At 55.4% G+C, this 18684-nt stretch overlaps 1 protein-coding gene across 5 annotated transcripts; it reads right to left on the minus strand.

Annotated features, from left to right (window-relative positions):
* Positions 1-3776: 3776 nt before the first annotated feature.
* MEIS3 (Meis homeobox 3) lies at positions 3777-17215 on the minus strand. 5 transcript variants are annotated; one of them, XM_082606272.1, is made up of 13 exons: positions 16280-17215; positions 14304-14485; positions 13922-14081; positions 13775-13825; positions 12445-12495; positions 12115-12213; positions 8968-9079; positions 8633-8781; positions 7616-7692; positions 7317-7375; positions 7127-7210; positions 6709-6778; positions 3777-4242 (listed from the first exon to the last, which is right to left on the minus strand). In XM_082606272.1, exons 1-12 carry the CDS (start codon positions 16289-16291, stop codon positions 6729-6731), a joined length of 1086 nt encoding a protein of 361 aa, XP_082462398.1. In that variant the 5' UTR covers positions 16292-17215; the 3' UTR covers positions 3777-4242; positions 6709-6728. The 5 variants fall into 5 exon arrangements, with proteins under 5 accessions (XP_082462398.1, XP_082462395.1, XP_082462397.1 ...); XM_082606269.1 differs by having other exon boundaries at positions 12115-12264; XM_082606271.1 differs by having other exon boundaries at positions 7127-7213; positions 16280-17214.
* Between the last annotated feature and the right edge of the window lie 1469 nt (positions 17216-18684).

The raw sequence follows: 18684 nt of genomic DNA on the forward strand, positions 1-18684 counted from the left end.
CGTGAGCCATGGCCGCTGAGCCTGCGCATCCAGAGCCTGTGCTCCGCAACGGGAGAGGCCACAACAGTGAGAGGCCCGCGTATCGCAAAAAAAAAAAAAGAAAAAAAAAAGAAACGTCCAGAATAGGCAAATCTACAGAGCCAGAAAGTGGATTGGTGGTTGCCTGGGGTTTGGGGTTGGGGAGGGGAATCGGGAGTGACTGGTAAGAGGTAGAGGGTTTATTTTGGGTGTGATGGAAATGTTCTAGAACCGACTGTGGTGATGGATGCACAACTCTGTGAAGATAAGAAAGTCATTGAACTACACACTTTAAATTGGTGAATTTTATGGTATTTGAATTATATCTCAATAAAACTGCTATCCAACAACTTCCCTGGCTCCCCAGCGCCCTCTGGAGGGAGCCCTGCCTCATTGCCCGGCCCCACGTTCTGATGCATCTGCGCGGGATGACCCCACACTGTTGTGGACACGTAACACAAGAGGCTGCAAAGCCACACACAGAAGACACTGCCATGGACACATATAAGGAGGACCCCAGTTATAAAGACTCACTTTGCCACACGATCCCACCCAGACACACCCCCAGACCGTACCAGGTGGCCCAGTGGTCTCGCCCACCATCCCAGCCAGACACCAAGGTGGTGTCTGTCAGGGATTCTGTCAGCTGTCGGGTATGTTTATCTCAATTGGGCATTCCAGAATTGGGGAAGTTATCACAGGATGGATTCGGGGATGCCCTGGGCCCACGGTGAGACGGACCTGAGTGGAAAAAAAACATTAGTCACCTGATCTCCATGAGCACCCCGTCTGACTGGTTGGCCACGTTGAAGTTTGGGGTCTTTGGGAATCAGCATGAGTTCAGAGCTGGTGTCTGGCGCTCCCCAAAAGGTCTGATTATTTCCTTTTTCCCAGTGCACAGTGACCCTGGTCAAAGGCTGTAGGTCCCTTTGGGGAAGACCCGTAGAAAGATTAACAGTATGAATTTGGGGCAGTGTACTGGGGTCCTTCCTCGAGGGGACCCGGCCTCCCCTCATTCAAGGGGCCTTGGGTCTGTAACCTGGCTCAAGTCTGGTGATTGATGGAGGGCCCGTGGCTCTCCGGTTTTAGGATTCAGGTTAGACTTTGGTTCACTAGACCCAGAACTCTTCCGTGTATACAGACCAAGCCAGAACTTAGTGGAGAGGACATCTATTTCCCTCCTAGGAGCGCCATGATCAACTCCCAGCGCCATGGTCTCTTCTGATTGTTGTTTGCGGGGCTGTCCTTTGTGGTGGCCACGCCCACCTGGCCTTTGGCGGCTCAGTGCCGCGTCTTAGCCCCTGTCGCCCCCGGATCGGATGATCCCCACTGCACTTGTTTCCCAGTTCAGGGGCGGCCACCGTGAGGTCTGGTCTGCAGAGAAGAGCTGCCGTGGAGACACAACCAGGCCTTGGACACACGCAAGGTGGTCCCCAGTTATAAAGACCCACTGTCTTGTAGTCATGGACACGCACTCACACGGAGACATACAACCTATGAGGCACAGCGTGACAGCCACAGCCCTTCCTCAGAGACACACGTCCCATTCAGTAGTAGGCTCGGCGGCGGACACACTCCTGGAGGTGGCCGCTACACCGACGCCCCTCCCCACAATGGCACGTCGACCCCAGCATCCTAAGTCCATGGCCTCAGCAGTCATGCAATTGTCACACACACGCACATGCACCAACCCCGGTGACCACCCGGCCCTGCCATCCAGCCCCACACGGGCCACCCTGCAGACCCATCAGAGTCCCCACCTCTCTAACCCCTTCCACTCAGCAACACCCACGCACTGCACAGGCAGCCTCAGAACTCCAGGTCCAGCTGGTTCCTCACCCCAGGAAGTGGGGGAGGTATTTTTAGTTACAATTAACCTCCCGCCCAGTTTCCCTCCTCCCCCATGGCACAGCCAATTGATTTAATTACAGAGGATTAAATGAGAGGTATTTTCAACCAGGTGGGGGAGGGGGAGAGGAGAGCTTCCCCTCCCCCACTTGCCAGTGTCCCTTTGCCAGCCAGGCCAGGTTGCAGGAATACAAAGCCCTCCCCTTGATGTAGACCTCAGGCCTTGGCCCAGCCCTGCCCCCTCCCCCATAACCCTCCCCCACCCGCCTTTAAAAGTGGGGAGAAGAGGTGTTGGAAGTCCTTCCTGCTGTATATCCCTTATCCACCCCACTTCAGTCCCTGGGAGTTTGGGGAGAGACAAACTGTAATCATAGTCACCAAAACAATATGTAACTCAGAAAACAATCGGTGATATAGGCCCTTCAGAAATCACAGACTCTTAGAATTCTATTTTTAAAAATGAGAGGTTGTGGGTTTCCCTGGTGGCGCAGTGGTTGAGAGTCCGCCTGCCGATGCAGGGGACACAGGTTCGTGCCCCGGGCCAGGAAGATCCCACATGCTGCGGAGCAACTAAGCCCGTGAGCCATGGCCGCTGGGCCTGTGCGTCCGGAGCCTGTGCTCCGCAACGGGAGAGGCCACAACAGTGAGAGGCCCGCGTACCGCCAAAAAAAAAAGAAGAGAGGTTGTGAGGCAAGTGGTTAGCTCACAGCCTGCCTGGGTTCTAATGGGAACACCCACTCTCCAGCTCTGTGACCCCGGGCGAACGATTTCACCTCTCTGGGCCTCAGTTTCCTAATCTGGGAAATGTGGCCAGTGATCATACCTCCTCCTGGGGCTTAGTGGTAAGTGTTTACCAGATTGATAGGTATAAAGGTCCTGGAACAGAGCCTGGCACAGCACAAACTAGAGAAAGGGTAAATAAATGTGTAAAAGAGGCACCTGTACTCCCATCCCTACCCTGCTCTGCTTTTTATGACACTGTCAGCTTCTAACAGACTAAATGATGTGCTCATTTATTTGGTCCATCGTGGGTCTTCCCCACTAGGACGTCAGCTCCCCCAGGGCAGGGTCTTGGGTTTGTTCACTCAAGTGCAGGGACGAGCAGAGGGTGCATGTCCAGGGCATACCCGTGGCCAGGAGGAATGAACGACGAGGTGAAGGCGGCTGAGTCTCAGAACTATGGAATTTCTTCCTCCGTTCTCCACCTGTTTCCCAGGCACCTGCTGGGTATAGGGTGCTTGCTGTCTGAGGCCCCAGGTCACTACGGTGACAGAGGGAGACAAACTCCTGCCTTCTGGTAGTGCTGAGGTTCCAGCCAATAATGAATAGGCAAATAAGTGATGGAAGGAATTCCAGGGAGGGGGTGATGGGGGACAGGGAATGAGGTGAGAGAGAGTGGTGGACAGAGCCGGGTGCTTTGGTTTGGCTGTTCCTGTGTCTTTGCAGAGGTGACCTCTGAGCCAGGAAGGTGTCCCAGGCAAAGGGAACAGCCAGGACAGACACCCCGAAGGGGGACTGAGCTAGTCATTTTCCACAAACAAGGTCAGTCTGCTGGGGTATGTTACCATGCAGCCCAGTCACTCCTGTTGTCCCCACTGCCTGCCAGCAGAGCCCCCTTGCTGACCTGTGGCTGGCCACAGATACGCAAGAGAGCCCTTTTGAAGCCACAAGAACTGCCCAGCTCAGCCTACTACATCAACCTGTAGATTAATGTGCTAAAAATTCATTGGCCTTTTGAACCATGAAGCTGTGGTATGGTTTGTTACACAGCAATAGCTAACTGATACATACAGAGGGCCTGAGGAGAGAGCAGGATAAAGAGCATCAATTATTATTATAATTACTGATTCATGAGCTTCAAACTGATGAGAATTTGAATCATGGAAGAGACCCACGAACTCAGATTGGTAGCCTTTTGTTTTTAAGACTTTATGCTTAAAAAAAAAGGTAGAAGACAACACAAGAGGGGAGTGGGGGAGGGGGAAAGAGGGTGGGCTGGGAGGATGAAGGAAACCTCTCTAAATGTCAGATCTGGGTGACCCTCCTTCCCTGATGGCCCCAGCCCACCCCCAATCCCTTCTCTGTCCTAGGGGTGGGGGGTTACCCAGCCGCCATCTTCTGAACACCCAGGCCCAGGATCTCAGCTCGGGTTCCAGGCAGAGTTGAGGGCAGAAGTGGGGCACAGGGCCTGGAGGCCTTGTCTTTGTCCTTGAGAGACCCTCGAGTGGGCGCTCAGGCCCCTCATGTCCCGGCAGGGCCCCAGGGAGGTAGGCATTGAGTTAGGGGGGCCATAGGAGGTGGGGTCCTGAAGCCAGAGGGCCAGGCGTCGACCAGAAGCAGGTATGAGCCTGGCAGTCACAGTCCAGAGGTTGGGGTCTGTGGAGAGGAGAGGAGAGGCGAAGTCAGGAGATGGGGAGGGCGTCTGGACCTACATCAGGTCTTCTGCGCTGTCCCCACCAGCCCCACAGTGAGAGGGACACAGAGAGAGAGACAGAGACAGAGGCAGAGAATCAGAACAGAAATGGAGGGAAAGAGACAGACACAAATGAAAAAAAGACAAGGAGACAGTCAAGACAAAGAAAGAGATAAAGAAAAGGAGGACTTCCCTGGTGGCACAGTGGTTAAGAATCCGCCTGCCAATGCAGGAGATATGGGTTCGAGCCCTGGTCTGGGAAGATCCCACATACCGCGGAGCAACTAAGCCCGTGTGCCACAACTACTGAGCCTGCGCTCTAGAGCCCGTGAGCCACAACTACTGAGCCCTCATGCCACAACTACTGAAGCCTGCGCACCTAGAGCCTGTGCTCCGCAACGAGAAGCCACCACAATGAGAAGTCCATGCACCACAATGAAGAGTAGCCCCCGCTTGCTGCAACTAGAGAAAGTTTGCGTGCAGCAACAAAGACCCAGTGCAGCCAAATAAATAAATAAAAAAAAAAAAAGATAAGGCGAGAGGGACAGACAGAGCAGGATAGAGAAGAGACATCGAGATAATCAGAGATGGAGATGTGGAAAGAGAAAGAATGAGAGAGACAGAAATAAAGGGAGAGAGACAAAGAGGAAAAGGCAGGGGTTGGGAGAGACAGAGAAGAGTGGAGAGAGAAGTGGAGGGAGAAAAGGCAGCTTGCTTGGGGAGCAGGACAAGAAGCTCCCTCCATTACACCTGGTCCCAGAGGTCCCCTGACTCTGGACCGGGGCTCATCTGTCTGCAGTTGGTCAGGGCAGAGCTGAGACCCCCCATGGACCTGCTGGGCACTGAACAAACCTCTCCTCCCAGGCTCCGGCCTCCAGTGCTCTCCAAGCCTAAGCCCTCGCAGGTCTCCACTCTCATATCCCAGCCTTTCTGTGGGCCCTGATTTCATTACTCACCCATTTGACTCACCAGCCTCAGCCCAGCCCAGTCCCTTTGTATGTATGTGTGTGTATGTAGTGAGGGACCTTTGCATATACTGTTCCTTCCTCTCCTGTCTCACTCCTCTTATTCTCCTGGTCTCAGCTCCAAAGTGCCCTCCTCCAGGAAGTCCTCCCTGAAACCCCCAGCCTGGGCCTGATGGCCCCTCTGGGTTCTTCCAGTTCCTGGGTTCCCTCCTCCCAGCACTGTCCACTGTAGGTCATTACTGTCTGGGGACAGACCTGTCTCCCCCACTGGATTGTGAGCCTCATGGGCACAGGGCTGGGCTGTCATGGTCACTGCTGTGTCCCCATCATCACCCAGCACAGGGCTGGGCACACAGTTGCTCAGGGAGTAACTGGTCCAAGGAGTTTGGACCTCAACCAATGGGCACTAGGGAGCCACAGAAGGGTTTTAATCCAAGGAGAGTCAAGATCTGATCTGTGCTTTAGAAACTCCAGGCAGCCTCTCAACCCTGGGCGTTTGCACATGCTATTCCCTCTGCTTTTCTAAGCTGAGTGAACCTGCACAAGTGAACTCTTCTCTCCGAGCCTCAGTTTTCTTATCTGTAAAATGAAAATAATAATAGCTTCTCTCTTTTGGGGTTATTGTAAAGACTGAGAAGATACTCTAGACTTAAGACCTGGAGAGTAGAAGAATGCACCCTGCTACCTTGCCCCCAACCTTCTGCCCAGTGGTCATCATTCAGTGCCCTACCTTCATCCTTCAATGCCCTACCCAGAAGCCACTTCTTCTACAAAGTCTTCCCTGATATCTCAGAGATAGCTGACGATAGCTGTGTTTTATTGTTTGAACTGTTGGACTAGATTGTCATTGGTTTCTGATGTCCACTTCCTCATGAGCCCAGAGTCTTCTCAAGAGCTGGACCCTACCTGAGGCATGTCACTATATGTTTGGAAATGTATGTAGTATGTGGATGGGTGGATGAGTGGGTGGGTAGGTAGGTGGGTGAATGCATGGGTAAGTTGACAAGTGGGTGGACATGTGGGTGGGTGGATCAATGTGGAGGTGCGTGAATGAGTGGGTAGATGTATCTTCTGATGGATGAAGGGTGGTGGATACATACATGGATGGACCCATGGGTAGGCAGGTAGGTAGGTAGGTGGATGAACGCATGAATAAGAGGGTGGATGTGTGGGTGGGTGGATCAGTTTGGAGGTGGATGGATGAGTGGATAGGTGGGTGGATAGATGAATGAATGAGTGGGTGAATGTATGTTTGGATGGATGGTGGGTTGGTGGATGATTGATGGATGGATAAATATATGTATCGGTGAATTCATGGATGGATGGATGAACTGGAGAACCCTCAGTTCAGGGACGCAGGCTGACCCTGCCCTGGGTGGGCTCACTGCTGGAGTCTGGAGGTCTTACGAGGGGTTGAGAATAGCACAATCTCCACCCCGGTGCTCCTAGACCTCGGACACTCACATTTCTCCTGACTCCAGCATCTATAAATAATGCCACTCTCCTTCTAAGTTCAAACTCATCCCCACTGATCCTGGAAGACAAAAGAGGAGTGTTAGTGGTCTTCACCAGACACCCCCATATGCCCCACTCCCCCTTCCTTCCCCAGGGGACTCCTCTATCAGGACAAACTGAGCCATCCTTTAAGAGGGTGCTGGTCCTTTAAGGAAAAGTGGAGCTTTCCAATGGGTGGTTGAAGCCTGGAAGAAGCAAACTCCGGGAGGAAAGGTGGGGACCAGGAAATCTTCATTTGCATCTTCGACTCCCCTCTTAAGCAAATGAAGCAAGGTGTTTTTCAAGAACTTAATCCCAGAAGGTGGGGCACATTGGAGGAGGGGCCTGGAGTGCTGGGGGTGTGTCTTAGCTAGGGGGCGGGGCTTACCTGGGGGCCTGACAGTCCCCTGTGGCTGAGTCTCCGTGTAGCCCCCCATGGGCTGGCCCTCTGGGCTGAAGGCTGCACCCTGCCCTGCTAGGGGAGTTAACGGGTACAGGCTGAGCCCCAGGATGCCTGGTTCAGGCTGTGATACTCCCCCAGGAACACTAGGCCCTCTCTTCCCACCTTCTCCCTGTACCTGTGCGGTTGGATTGATCGATCATTGGTTGCACGATGCGTCTCCGGGCATTAATGAACCTGGGAGGGGGTCATGGAGATGGAGGAGGGTGCAGAGAGGCAGGAGGAAGAGAGGCAGAAATGAATACACAGGGACAGAGAGACGGCAGGCGAGAGAGGACGGGGGCAGGGGTGGCAAAGCAGAGGCAGGAGGAAGAGAGGCTCCGAGGGGCTTTGGGGCCTCCTTCAGCACCGCGGACAGCGCCCGGCCTCCCACCCCGGGCTGGCCCACGGACCGCCCAGGCCTCCTGTGTCACTCACCAGTTGTTGACTTGTAGGATGGTGAGCCCCGTGTCCTGGGACAGCTGTTTCTTCTGCTCCTCTGAGGGGTACGGGTGCTGTGGCCACCAGCAAGAGTCACCCTGCTTGCCTGGCTGCCCTCTGATCCCCAAGGCCTGGCCTGCCCAGGTCCCAGGGAGTTGGTGAGCCCAGGCTGAGGCAAGGCCGGGAGAGGCAGCGGCGTGTCTGAGCTTCTCCGTGCTCCCCGGGGCCCAGTGGAGGGAGGCAGAACCGCCCTTCGGGCACTTACACCGGTGGGCGCCCCCCCACCTCTTCCAGCAATTAGAGGCTAATTGGCCAGCTCTCAACAGGGAGGTGGAGCCGGGGGAGGGGGGAGCTGGGGGAACTCTACCGCCCTGGGGAAAGGAGGCAAAGCCGAGCACCAGCCCGCTCTGAGTCCGCTAGGTCCTTGGGCATGTCTCTCCCCGTCCCAATCTCTATCTTTCTCTGTGTGTGTCTGTCTGTCTCTCCCCCAATGTGACTCAGTCTCCCCCTGTGTCTCTGTTGCTCTGACTCAAGGCTCTCCATAACTCCCCATCTCTATCTTTGTTTCGGCCTCTCCCTGTCTGTCCTCCTGTCTCCTTGAGGCAGGATGGTTTGGTGATTAAGGCCAAACTGCCTGCATTTGAACCCACTTCTGGCTGTGAGACCTCTGGGCCTCAGTCTCCTCATCTGCGAAATGGAGCTCACAACATCCCTGTCCTCACGGGGTATGTTTGGCTGGATGGTGGATGACGGATGGGTGGGTGACTGGATGGGAGGGTCGGGGGTGGGGGAGAGGACGGAATGACTCACGAGCCCTTAGTGGCACCTGGCGCCCAGGTAGTGCTCATGGCTGTCTGCTCCTGTCGATCCCCACCTGCCTGAGATTCTCCCTCAGTATTTTCCTGCTGCCGCAGTCTCCCGTCTCTGGGTCTCTCTCCGGCCTCAGTTTCTGTGTGGCCATCCTTCTCCACCTCTCTCTCTGCCCACCCCGCCCCAGGGCCCCAGGGCTCTCACCGAGAGGTGCTGGAACAACCAGGCTCTCATGATGTTCGTGGCCACCTTGGGGAAGATCCCTCTCTTCTTGTTCTGCCGCCGCTCCTGGTCCAGCTCCTCGTCCTCTCCCCCAGAACTGGGAGAGGCCACATTTGTGTCTAGTCCATCTCCTGAGCAGGGAGAGGCATGCTGTGCTGTGGACGGGAAAGGTGGGGGACCAGGGGGACCCAGAACGCTCCCCCAAGGCACCACTCCACACCCCAGTCATCCTTGTCCCTCTGGAAGTCCTACCTGTTGTCTAACTTCAATCCTCAGACTGACTCCCACCTTTCCCCTCCACCTCTCAAGCTTCTCACCTTGGTCACTGGAGTTGTCACCACTCTGGGAGGCCAGGCCCCCGCTGGATGGACCTGGGGTCCCCAAATGTACAGACCCACTGTCTTCATGGTCTCTAATCCATGTAGTATTCTGGAAAATAGGAGTTGGAAGTCAGTGCCAAGGCTTGGGGTATAATATACTACAGTGGCTAAGACCACAGGCTCTGGAGCTAGGAGTCCTGAGTGTGAAGACTGTGTCTGCCTCTTTCCTGGCTGTGTGTGACCTTGGGCAAGTCACTTCACCTCTCTGTACCTCAGTTTCCTCAACTGCAAAAATGGAGGACAATAACCATCCCCACCCACCTCACAGAGTGTGGTAAGAATTCAATGAGTTAATTTACGTAAAGGCACACAGCAATCACGCAAGAAAGATGAGCTTGGACAGATCTCTGGCACCTTATCAGAAATCCCTGGAAGCCAGCGCTCTTTCAAAATTCAAAACTTTTCACATCTTTAGGCAAAAGATGTAAATCAGTGCACACGCCATGTATTTCCTGACACCTCCACAGTGTCTGGAGCATAACCTCGTCATCAAACTCATTAACATTTCTGCAGCAAAATGGATGAATATTTAACTAAGTGGAGTAAATAAAGGCTATAAATAGCCTCTCATTAGTTCAGGTCAGATTTTGCTGCCAAATGAGTTTGTGCTAAACTTATGGGGAAAAAACACCGACTTTTAGCTTTCAGAGATTTGGTGGTCTCCAAATTGCAGATCATGGAGTCGGGGGTTGTGTTTTCTTTATCCAAACTCCTACACACTTTGAGGAACTTGACAATGTGTTGAATTCACCCCCTGCCCCAGCTCTGTGTCCCAGGAGGCCTACCCACCTGTATAGACACATCATTTCTTTGTCATTGGTTTAAGGTTCTTTTACATGTTTTTTTTTTTTTGTTGTTGTTGTTTTGGGTTTTTTTGCGGTACGTGGGCCTCTCACCTCCTTGGCCCCTCCCGTCGCAGAGCACAGACTCCGGACGCGCAGGCTCAGCGGCCATGGCTCACAGGCCCAGCCGCTCCAAGGCATGTGGTATCGTCCCGGACTGGGGCACGAACCCGTGTCCCTTGCCTCGGCAGGTGGACTCTCAACCACTGCGCCACCAGGGAAGCCCTGGTTTAAGGTTCTTCAGTTGTTGGGAGGCAGATGGGGTGGAAGTGGGGATGGCAACAGCCACCTGCTGTTGCTGAGCCCTGGGGTACACCTCTTACCCTGTTGAATGTCCTAGACCCTGCCCTGTTTTGTAATTAGTCCCCCACCCCTGCAAATGACCCAGTGTGGATGCATCATTTGTGTCCTTCCAGGGCTCAGCCTGAGACACGGCACCTTAGAGAAGTTTTCTCCGGGCTCAGAGTATCTGTGTGGAGTTTAGAGTTTGAGGGCATTGGGGATGGGTTGCGTGCAAGCGACAGAATCATTAGGTCTGAAGGCTTTTGAGCATTGTTGGAGTTGTCACCCTGCCCTTCTGGCACTGGATCTGATCGGATGAGCGTCCAGGTCAGTGTACCTGAAGCTGTCCTGAGACTGTCATGCAGCATGTAAGTGTGAATGTGCCTACGTCCGTGCCCGACAAGGCAAGGTTGTCCCTGGAGAAGAGGTGTCACGTGGGCAGAGCGAAGACACGCAGCCATATTTGAGCATGGTTGTGTCACTCTCTCAACCGGCCAGGTGGCTACATCTGACAAATGCAAGGCTACATTTATTTTTCTAAGCTTGTGGCTGTAGTTCTAGGGGTTGGTGTCCTATCTGGGAGACAGTGCGTGGTTATCCTGAGTCCTGCATGAGTGGGCAGGCAGCTCCGTGATTCTTTGGCGGGGGATGATGGCCATAGGAGTGTGCTGGCAGCTGTGTGAAGATACAGAATATGGCTATGCCTCCAAGGGGGTTGTGACTGATCAGCCCACGCACATGGTGTGCTAATGAGCAGGTGCATAATGCGGGTTGTGGGGCAGAGGGTCCTTGAGGCTCCTCTGTGACTGCTGTGTGCACATGCTCGAGGCTGCATAGTTGTGGTACGGCCATGTGCCTGTATTTGGGTGTGGGTGTCATGTTGTATAATTGCTGTGTTGATAGTGTGACCGCCTTGTGGGTATGGGCCTCACTGGGATCTGCACAGCTGTTGTGTGATTGTTGCCTGGGTGCCTAAGTCTATGAAACTATAGTCTGATTGTATCTGAGACTGGATGAATCTGGGGCCACGTGGCCATTGAGTGGCAAGGTGTGTGCTCAAACCTACAGTAGTCCAATTGTTAAGAGGTTAGGGTAGGGCTTCCCTGGTGGCGCAGTGGTTAAGAATCCGCCTGCCAATGCAGGGGACACGGGTTCAAGCCCTGGTCTGGGAAGATGCCACATGCCATGGAGCAACTAAGCCCGTGGGCCACAACTACTGAAGCCCGCGCGCCTAGAGCCCGTGCTCCGCAACAAGAGAAGCCACTGCAGTGAGAAGCCCGTGCACTGCAAGGAAGAGTAGCCCCCGCTCGCCGCCAACTAGAGAAAGCCCGTGCGCAGCAACAAAGACCCAATGCAGCCAAAAATAAAGAAATCAATTTATAAAAAAGAAAAAGAGGTTAGGGTAGCGTGTGTGTGTGTGTGTGTGTGTGTGTGTGTGTGTGCGCGCAGGCACTGTGGTTGCTCTGGGTCTAAGTGTGACTGTAGCTGAGCTTATGTCATAGGATCTGGGGCCATTTGGCTCCATCTCAGCTGGGTGGCTGTCATGTTGTTGAGGTGTGTGTGCTGCACACACACGCACACACACACACACACACACACTCTAGAACAGCAGCGTCTCAGTCAGGCTGTGTGATCCATGATGCTATCGTGCCGCTGGGCTGTGAGTGTTTACGTATGTGGCATATGCTATCACCTGACTGTGAATGTGATGGGTTTTGCGGCTGTTTGTGAACCTGTGTGGGTGGAGCCAAGTCTACGGGTGGGTCTGCGTGCTGCCATCCACCTGTATTGCAGTCCGTGTAGCCGTTGCATAGCTGGTGCACGTCCTGTGGTCAGGCCACGTCTGACTGTGGCTGTCTGAGGCTGTGTGGTGTGTTGTGTGCGCCCTGATGCTGGAACCCAGCTCTCTGGCATGCCTTTGGTTTCAGGGCAATGCCTGTTGCCCCATCCTGGGGCCCACCTGATCTGGGAGGCTTGGGCAGGAGGCCGGGTAGTCGTCGAGATCCTCCCTGCAGCCGCCGTCCCGATCCTCGATGACCAGGTCTATGGGCATCTTTCCCTTGAGGCAGGTGATGTAGCGGTGACAGAAGTTGTCGCACAGGTCGTGGACCTGAGGGGGCACCGGGGTACTGGGGGGGCCACCCGGGGGCCAGGGCTGGGGTGTATAGGGATGGGGGTGGCCTTCTGCTCCAACTCTGGTGGGGAGAGAGCCTGAAGGAGGGGTGGAGGGGGCAAGAAGGGAAGGGATGGGGGGCAAGTGAGGGCGTGAGGGGAAGTGAGAAGCACTTACCTTCTCCAGCTCCAGCAGGTGGAAACGGAGCACTTGAATGGCCTGTATCATCTGAAAACAGAGACACAAGAGGGGAGGGAGAGAGGGAGCGAGACAGAGAAGAAGGAAGAGGAGAAGGTGAAAAAAGAGAAGAAGGAGGAGGAGGAGAAGAGGAAGAGGAAGAAGAAGAAGAAGGAGAAGGAGAAGAAGGAGAAAAAGGAGAAGAAGAAGGGGAAGAGGAAGGGGAAGAGGAGGAAGGGGAAGAGGAAGAGGATGAGGGGGAAGAGGAAGAAGGGGAAGAGGAAGAAGGAGAAGGGGAAGGGGAAGAAGGGGAAGGGGAAGAAGGGGAAGGGGAAGGGGAAGAAGGGGAAGGGGAAGGGGAAGAGGATGAGGGGAAGGAGAGGAAGAGGAAGAAGGAGAAGAAGGAGAAGGGGAGGAAGAAGGAGGAAGAAGAAGAGAGAGAAACAGAAAAAGTGCATTGGATGACAAACAGAAAAAGAGTGCAAAGAGAAAGAAAGACAAAATGACAGGGGCAGAGAGAAATAGAGAACAGAGATGGAGACCCAGAATTAAGGAACAAGGGAGTGTGAGATTGAGATCAGAGACAAAGAAAGAGAAGCAAGAGGTGCAAGAGACAAAAGAGGACCCATCACAAGAGGAGTGAGCTAAGGTATGCTCTAATAATACCACCACATCCTTTGCCTGCTTGCCCTTGGATCCATGTCCCACCCTTCACCTGAAAACTACATTTCCCAGAGCCCTTTGCCAAAGGGTTCAGCCAATAGGAAGCTCTGTTGGGAGCTGGAAAGCAAAAGGAAGGGACAAGCCTGGGTATTTCTCCCTCTCTCTCCCTCTCCTCCTCCTCTTCCCTTTCTCTCTCTTCTCTCTCCTCTCCTCTCTCCTTTACAGCTAACTGCTTTTATTCATTTTGGTGTGAGCCCTGTTCTGAGTGATAGAACAGCGAACACTTAACGAGTCCCCATTCAGTGCCAGGCATTGTGCTACATGCTTGACTCTCTTTAACTCATTATACACTCACAACAGCCCTACAAGATAGAAATTATTACCAGCTACACTTTACAGATGAGGAAAACGGGGCCCAGGGAGGTGGAACTACTTGCCCTCGTTCTTAGAACTAATAAGTGTAGAGCTGGGATTCGAACTCAGGCCATCGAGTCCCTGTTCTCAAACTCTAGGCTACACTGCATTGCAAATGGACAACAATTATCACTATTTGAGGACGTGGGCCAGGCGGTCTCCTCTTTGCTCCCACAAGCAATCCCAGGGCTATGGAGGGTGGAACAGGAGACCCCCTTGGAGGAGGAGGAGTTGGGGAGGGCCCAGGTCTCACCAGATTGTCCAGCTCCGGGTTGGAGGAGAAGAGAGGCCTCTCGGAGCGGACCTGGGAGAAAGAGAGAGGCCAGGAAGGGCATATCCTGTCTCCTGCCCACCCCACTTCACTGGTTCTCCTGGCGCACAGTGGGTGGTGGGTGCCCACCTGCTTGGCAAAGGCTGCAATGTCCTCATTGAAGGAATCCGAGGAGCATACGTCACTGCCTGGGGGTGTGCCCAGCCCAGTCCCAGCCCCATCACGGGGAGAACACGTGGCCAATTCACATTTCTCAAAGACCAGGGCCAGCAGCGGGAAAAGCGGGTGTCTGGGGAAAGCAGGAGAGGTGAGAGTTCATGAGGGGAGGGCAGGGGGGCTGGGAAGTATGGTGCAACCGGAAGGTGGAGAGGAGACCCAGAGGGAAGAGGTGGAGAGACAGAGACAGAGTGACACCGAGTCAGAGAAGAGAAACATATAAAGAGAGACAAAGAAACAGGGCGGGGGGCACATCCCGAGACCCCGTGGAGCCGTCAGCCTTGTCCCCACTCACCCGTAGATCTCATCCTTCTCCCTCCTCAGGCCATCACTATCCAAGCCCAGGGGTGGGGGCTGGGGAGGCCGGTGGGGGCCGTAGGGCCCGGGGGCTCTCGGTGCCGCGGACACTGCCTCCGAGAAGCCAGCCAGGGCTGCAGTGCTGTCCACGATGCCGGGGTAGTGGGGCAGCTCATCGTACTGGATGGGGGGAGGTGAGAGGGGAAGAGCCCCAGGGAGGTGTCAGCACCAACAAGAAACCTCCCTACCCTCGCACCCAGGAAATGCCCCCTCCTTGCCCCAGTCACCTGCCCTACGGTCCCCAAGTGTCCCAGCCTTGCTCCCTTAGGCCCCGTATGTCCCGTGGAGCTGTCTGGGTGGGACTGAAGGCCCTGTCCTCAAGCCTTCCCTTGGACCCGTGGACTGTGAAAAATGTCCCATCAGAGATTCCCAGTGTGTGGGCAGGAGGGTCCAGGGGAGAGAGACTGATCCAGGTCTTGGATCTGAGGGTCAGGGTTGGGGGGTCAGGGAGTGGCTGGCTGGTAACTGCCAGCTTCTCACAGAGAGTTGGGGGGAGAGAGATTCAGAGAGAGGGAGAGAGATGTGAGAGAAGAGAGAGACTGGGAGGGAGATGCAAGAGAAAGACAGAGGGAAGGAGAGATTAGAGGGAGAGAGAGAGAGGGAGGGAGAGAAACGGTGAGAGAGACAAAAAAGGTGGAGAAAGAGACAAGAGATAAAGAGAGATGTAGAGTCAGAGGGAAGAGCAGAGAGGGAGAGAGACACACAGAGAGAAGATACAGGAGAAACAGGCAAAGGGAGACAGGGGGCAGAGAGAGAGAGAGAGAGGCAGAGACAGAGACAGAGAGACAGAGAAGGGGAGAGAGAGGAGGGGAGAGAAATTGATTCTCGCTCACGGGCACTGCCCATCAAAGCAGTGCATTGTTTGTACACAAATGTACGCATACAGTCTCCCCCGCTTCAATTTCATTTCACAGATGAATATGCACGTCTGAGTGCATGTTAACTTGTCACACTCCACTCCCCATGTGGACCCACCACACACGCACACACGTACACACACACACAGCCAAAAGCCAGGCGCAGGAATGAATGAATGAATCAATGCATGAGACATTTAGCACAGTGCCTGGCACACATTCAATAAGCACTTGTTGAACCAAAGTATAACCCGGCTCAACCACACAAACGCACTTGTGCCAACAGCCCCAAAGAGAAATCACGCGTGAGATTTCTGTGTCCTGTCATCACAGAAGCACACGCACCGGTGAAGCCAGGGGACCTTTAAGTCACCCACGTCCAATCCTTTCCTCGGAGATGAAGAAACTGAGGTTCAAAGAGGCACAGGGACTGGAGAGGGGGAGGCACCAGTGTTCCCGCCGTCGCGGGGGTGCGCACGGAGGGCTCTGAGTGTGTGTGTGTGTCTTGCCTTTCCTCCTAACTTCTCCTGAGCACTGAAGTTGAATCCAACTGCCCCCCACTGTTCATCGCACATCTCAGGGTGTCCTCGAATCCTGCGGTATTCCCGCCCCCCTCCACCCCCAAAGGTGCCTGCTCACCTCCTCGCCTGTCTTTCCAACCCCAAGACAGCGGAAGAGAATCCCTTGGCCCTGCCTAGTGAGACCCACCTCTCCCAGCACTGTCCCCACGCCTAAGCCTCTGGAGGACTTGGAACAAAAGTAGACCAGGGAGAAGGATGGGGGGAGGGACGAAAAAGAAGCCGGGGGGGTGGGTAGGATAAAGGGCCTGAGATGGAGGGGAGACCAGGGGCAGAGAGGGGAGACTGAGGGGCAGAGAGAGGGGAGAGCCGGGGTTAGGAAGAGGGGAGATTCAGGGGCAGGGAGAGCGGAGGCAGAGAAAGAGATGGTGGAGAGAGCGGGATGGGCTGATGGGGGCCAGAGCTCCCCAGGGAGGAGATGGAAGGATGGGGGATGCGACCACCGGCCGGGGCACAGGATCGTCCGCCCTCAGACCTACCCTCCGGGCCATGGGCTGATGCCGGCGGCAGCTCCCGGGTCCCTCCAGGGCCTGGCTGGCGGGGAGGGCGCAGCCAGGGGCAGCGGCCCCAGATGGCCCGCGGGGCCGACGCCAGGGGGTGGGGCAGGAGGCTGGGTGCCCGGCCCCCCCACCCCCACCGCCGTCAGCGGCAGGCGCCGGGCCGTACGGAGGCTCCGCGCATGGACCCCCAGCCTCCTGCCCCCGCGGGGGTCACAGCTAGGGGCTCCTGCCAGCGAGGGCGGCGGCGAGAAGGCGGGGGAGGGCCGCCCGAGGCCCCCTCCCCGGGGCCCCCAGTCCCTCCCCCGGGTCCTGGGAGGATGGAACCAGCCCGAGATCCACAGACCGAGAGGCGGGGGAGAGGGGGGCGCGAGGGGGCCCGGCCCGGGGGGCGGGCGGCGGGCGGCGGCTCCCAGCGCGGTGCGGGGTCCCGGCGTTGGCGGGCCGGAGGGATGCTGGCGGCTCCGTCTCTCCCTCTCTCCCCCTCTCCCGGTCTCTCCCTCTCTCTGTGGTCACATCCGGAAGTTCCACAGCGGAGATGCTTAACCCACTGTCCGCCGGCGGCTCGGCCGCTGGCGAGGCGGGGCGGGGCGGGAGCGTCCGGAGCCCCCTCCCCTCCCCTCGCCCTCCCCGCTCCCGGGGGCTGCGGCCGCTCCGGGGGCGGTGTTTTGTATCGGAGTCTCGCAGCGTCTGGTCTGCCTCGGTCCTCACCCCTCCTGCCTTCCTCTCTCCACGTCGCGCGCTCGGGTCTTCTCCGCCGGTCCCCCTCCCGGCCGCCCCAGGTCCCCGTCTCTCTCTCTCTCCATCTCCCTGCTTCCCTCTTTTCTCTAGGTCTTCGAGTCTCCCTCTCTCCATTTCTTTCTCTCTTTTTCTGTCTGTCTCTGTGTCTGTGTCGCTCTCCCATCTCTGCCCCTCTCCTGGCCGCCCACGCTCCCACTCAGGCCCTCTGATCAGTGCCTCTCCCCCTCCCCCTTTTCCCTGTTCTCTCTCTCTGACTGGGAGACACAGCTCAGCAGAGAACCAGAGGCTGGAAGTAACCAAACCCTATGCTGTACTTTCTCTTCCTTCTCCAGCGCCCCCCCCCCCCGCCCCACAACTTCCCACCCCGGGAGACAAGGACACTTGTGCGCTTGCCTGAAGCCATCTCTGTGTGTGTGTGTGTCCCCAGCGGTGTCTGTCTGTGTGTCTGGTTGTTGGATCAGGCCTGGTGTGGGTGTTGTTTCTGTTTCTGAATATAGTGGGTGGGTAAGTGGTGTGTGTGCGCGCGCATGCGTGCACATGCCTGGAAATATCACTCTGCCCCTCTGCCAGTTTTTCACCTTTGCCTTTTGGAAGTTTCTTAGCCTGAAACCCCCTCAACAGCTCTCAGGGAGTTTGTTATGAAATCTCCAAAATTGAGGGTAAACGATGTGCCTGGTTACACATCTGCTGGAGAGCAGTTTCACAGCTTTGATCTGATTCCTGGAGGAGCCTGGGACCAAGGCAGCCTTTGAAACTGGTGTTCTAATGAAATAAAGATTTCTGCAACAAAAGTTTATTGAGTGCCTACTGTGTGTTGGGTGACGTTCTGGAGATGTAGCAGGGAACAAAAGACTACCGTTCCTGGTCTCCCAGTGCTCACATGCTACTGGGGATGGTGTGGGGGAGAGAGATTAGTCCGGTAAATAAATGTGTAAGTATAAAATCATGCCTGGAGGTGATAAGTGCTCTGAGACGAAGCAGAATAAGGACAGGGGGATGACAAAAGCTGGACAGGGCAAGTTCTCAGAGGAGGTGACATCTGAGCAGAGACCTGAAGGAGGGGAGGGAGGGAGCCACACTGATGTCTGGGGAAGATCATTCCAGGCAGAGGAATGGCAGGTGCAAAGGCCCTGGGGCAGGAATGTTTTGGAGGCCAGCAAGGGCAGGAGAGGGCATGGTGCTGGGGGGAGGGAGGTTGAGACCCCTGGGATTCATTCTCTCACTGGCTTTTCTACAGTAGTGTCTTTAGCCTCTGGTGGCCGCAGATTCCCGAGGGGATGTATAAGTGGGTATCAAGAGGCCTGTGAACTCCCTCAGGTTGTCTGGCAAATTATGGTCTTGGTGCTTGTGTGTTTTTTTAGGGAGATGACCCATAGTTTTCATCCTATGATCAAAAAGGATACCTGACCCCCCAAAAGTTACAAACCATCACCCCAGAGGAAGAGCTCCAGAGAGAAATGAGACAGGGACAGAAATTGGAGGAGGGGACAAAGACCCAGAGAAAGGAGGGCAGAGATGGGAGGGGGAGACAGAGAGAGAGAGCGAGGGAGAGAGAGAGAGAGAGAAGGGGCTTGAGAGGGCAGGCTGCCAGCCGTACACCCACCCCTGCTGGGCTGTCCAAGGATATTTTTATGACCCTCATAAAC

This window comes from Mesoplodon mirus, assembly GCF_964341445.2.
Source record: "Mesoplodon mirus genome assembly, chromosome: 19".
Classification (NCBI taxonomy): domain Eukaryota; kingdom Metazoa; phylum Chordata; class Mammalia; order Artiodactyla; family Ziphiidae; genus Mesoplodon; species Mesoplodon mirus.

Bases quoted from the DNA above. Each gene is read 5' to 3' on its own strand.
- MEIS3 (XM_082606268.1), bottom strand. The intron at 12,496-13,774 runs GTGAGACCTGGG...CTCTGTTTTCAG, and splicing joins ACCCGGAGCTGGACAATCTG to ATGATACAGGCCATTCAAGT. The intron at 7,214-7,316 runs GTACAGGGAGAA...TAACTCCCCTAG, and splicing joins CGATCAATCCAACCGCACAG to CAGGGCAGGGTGCAGCCTTC.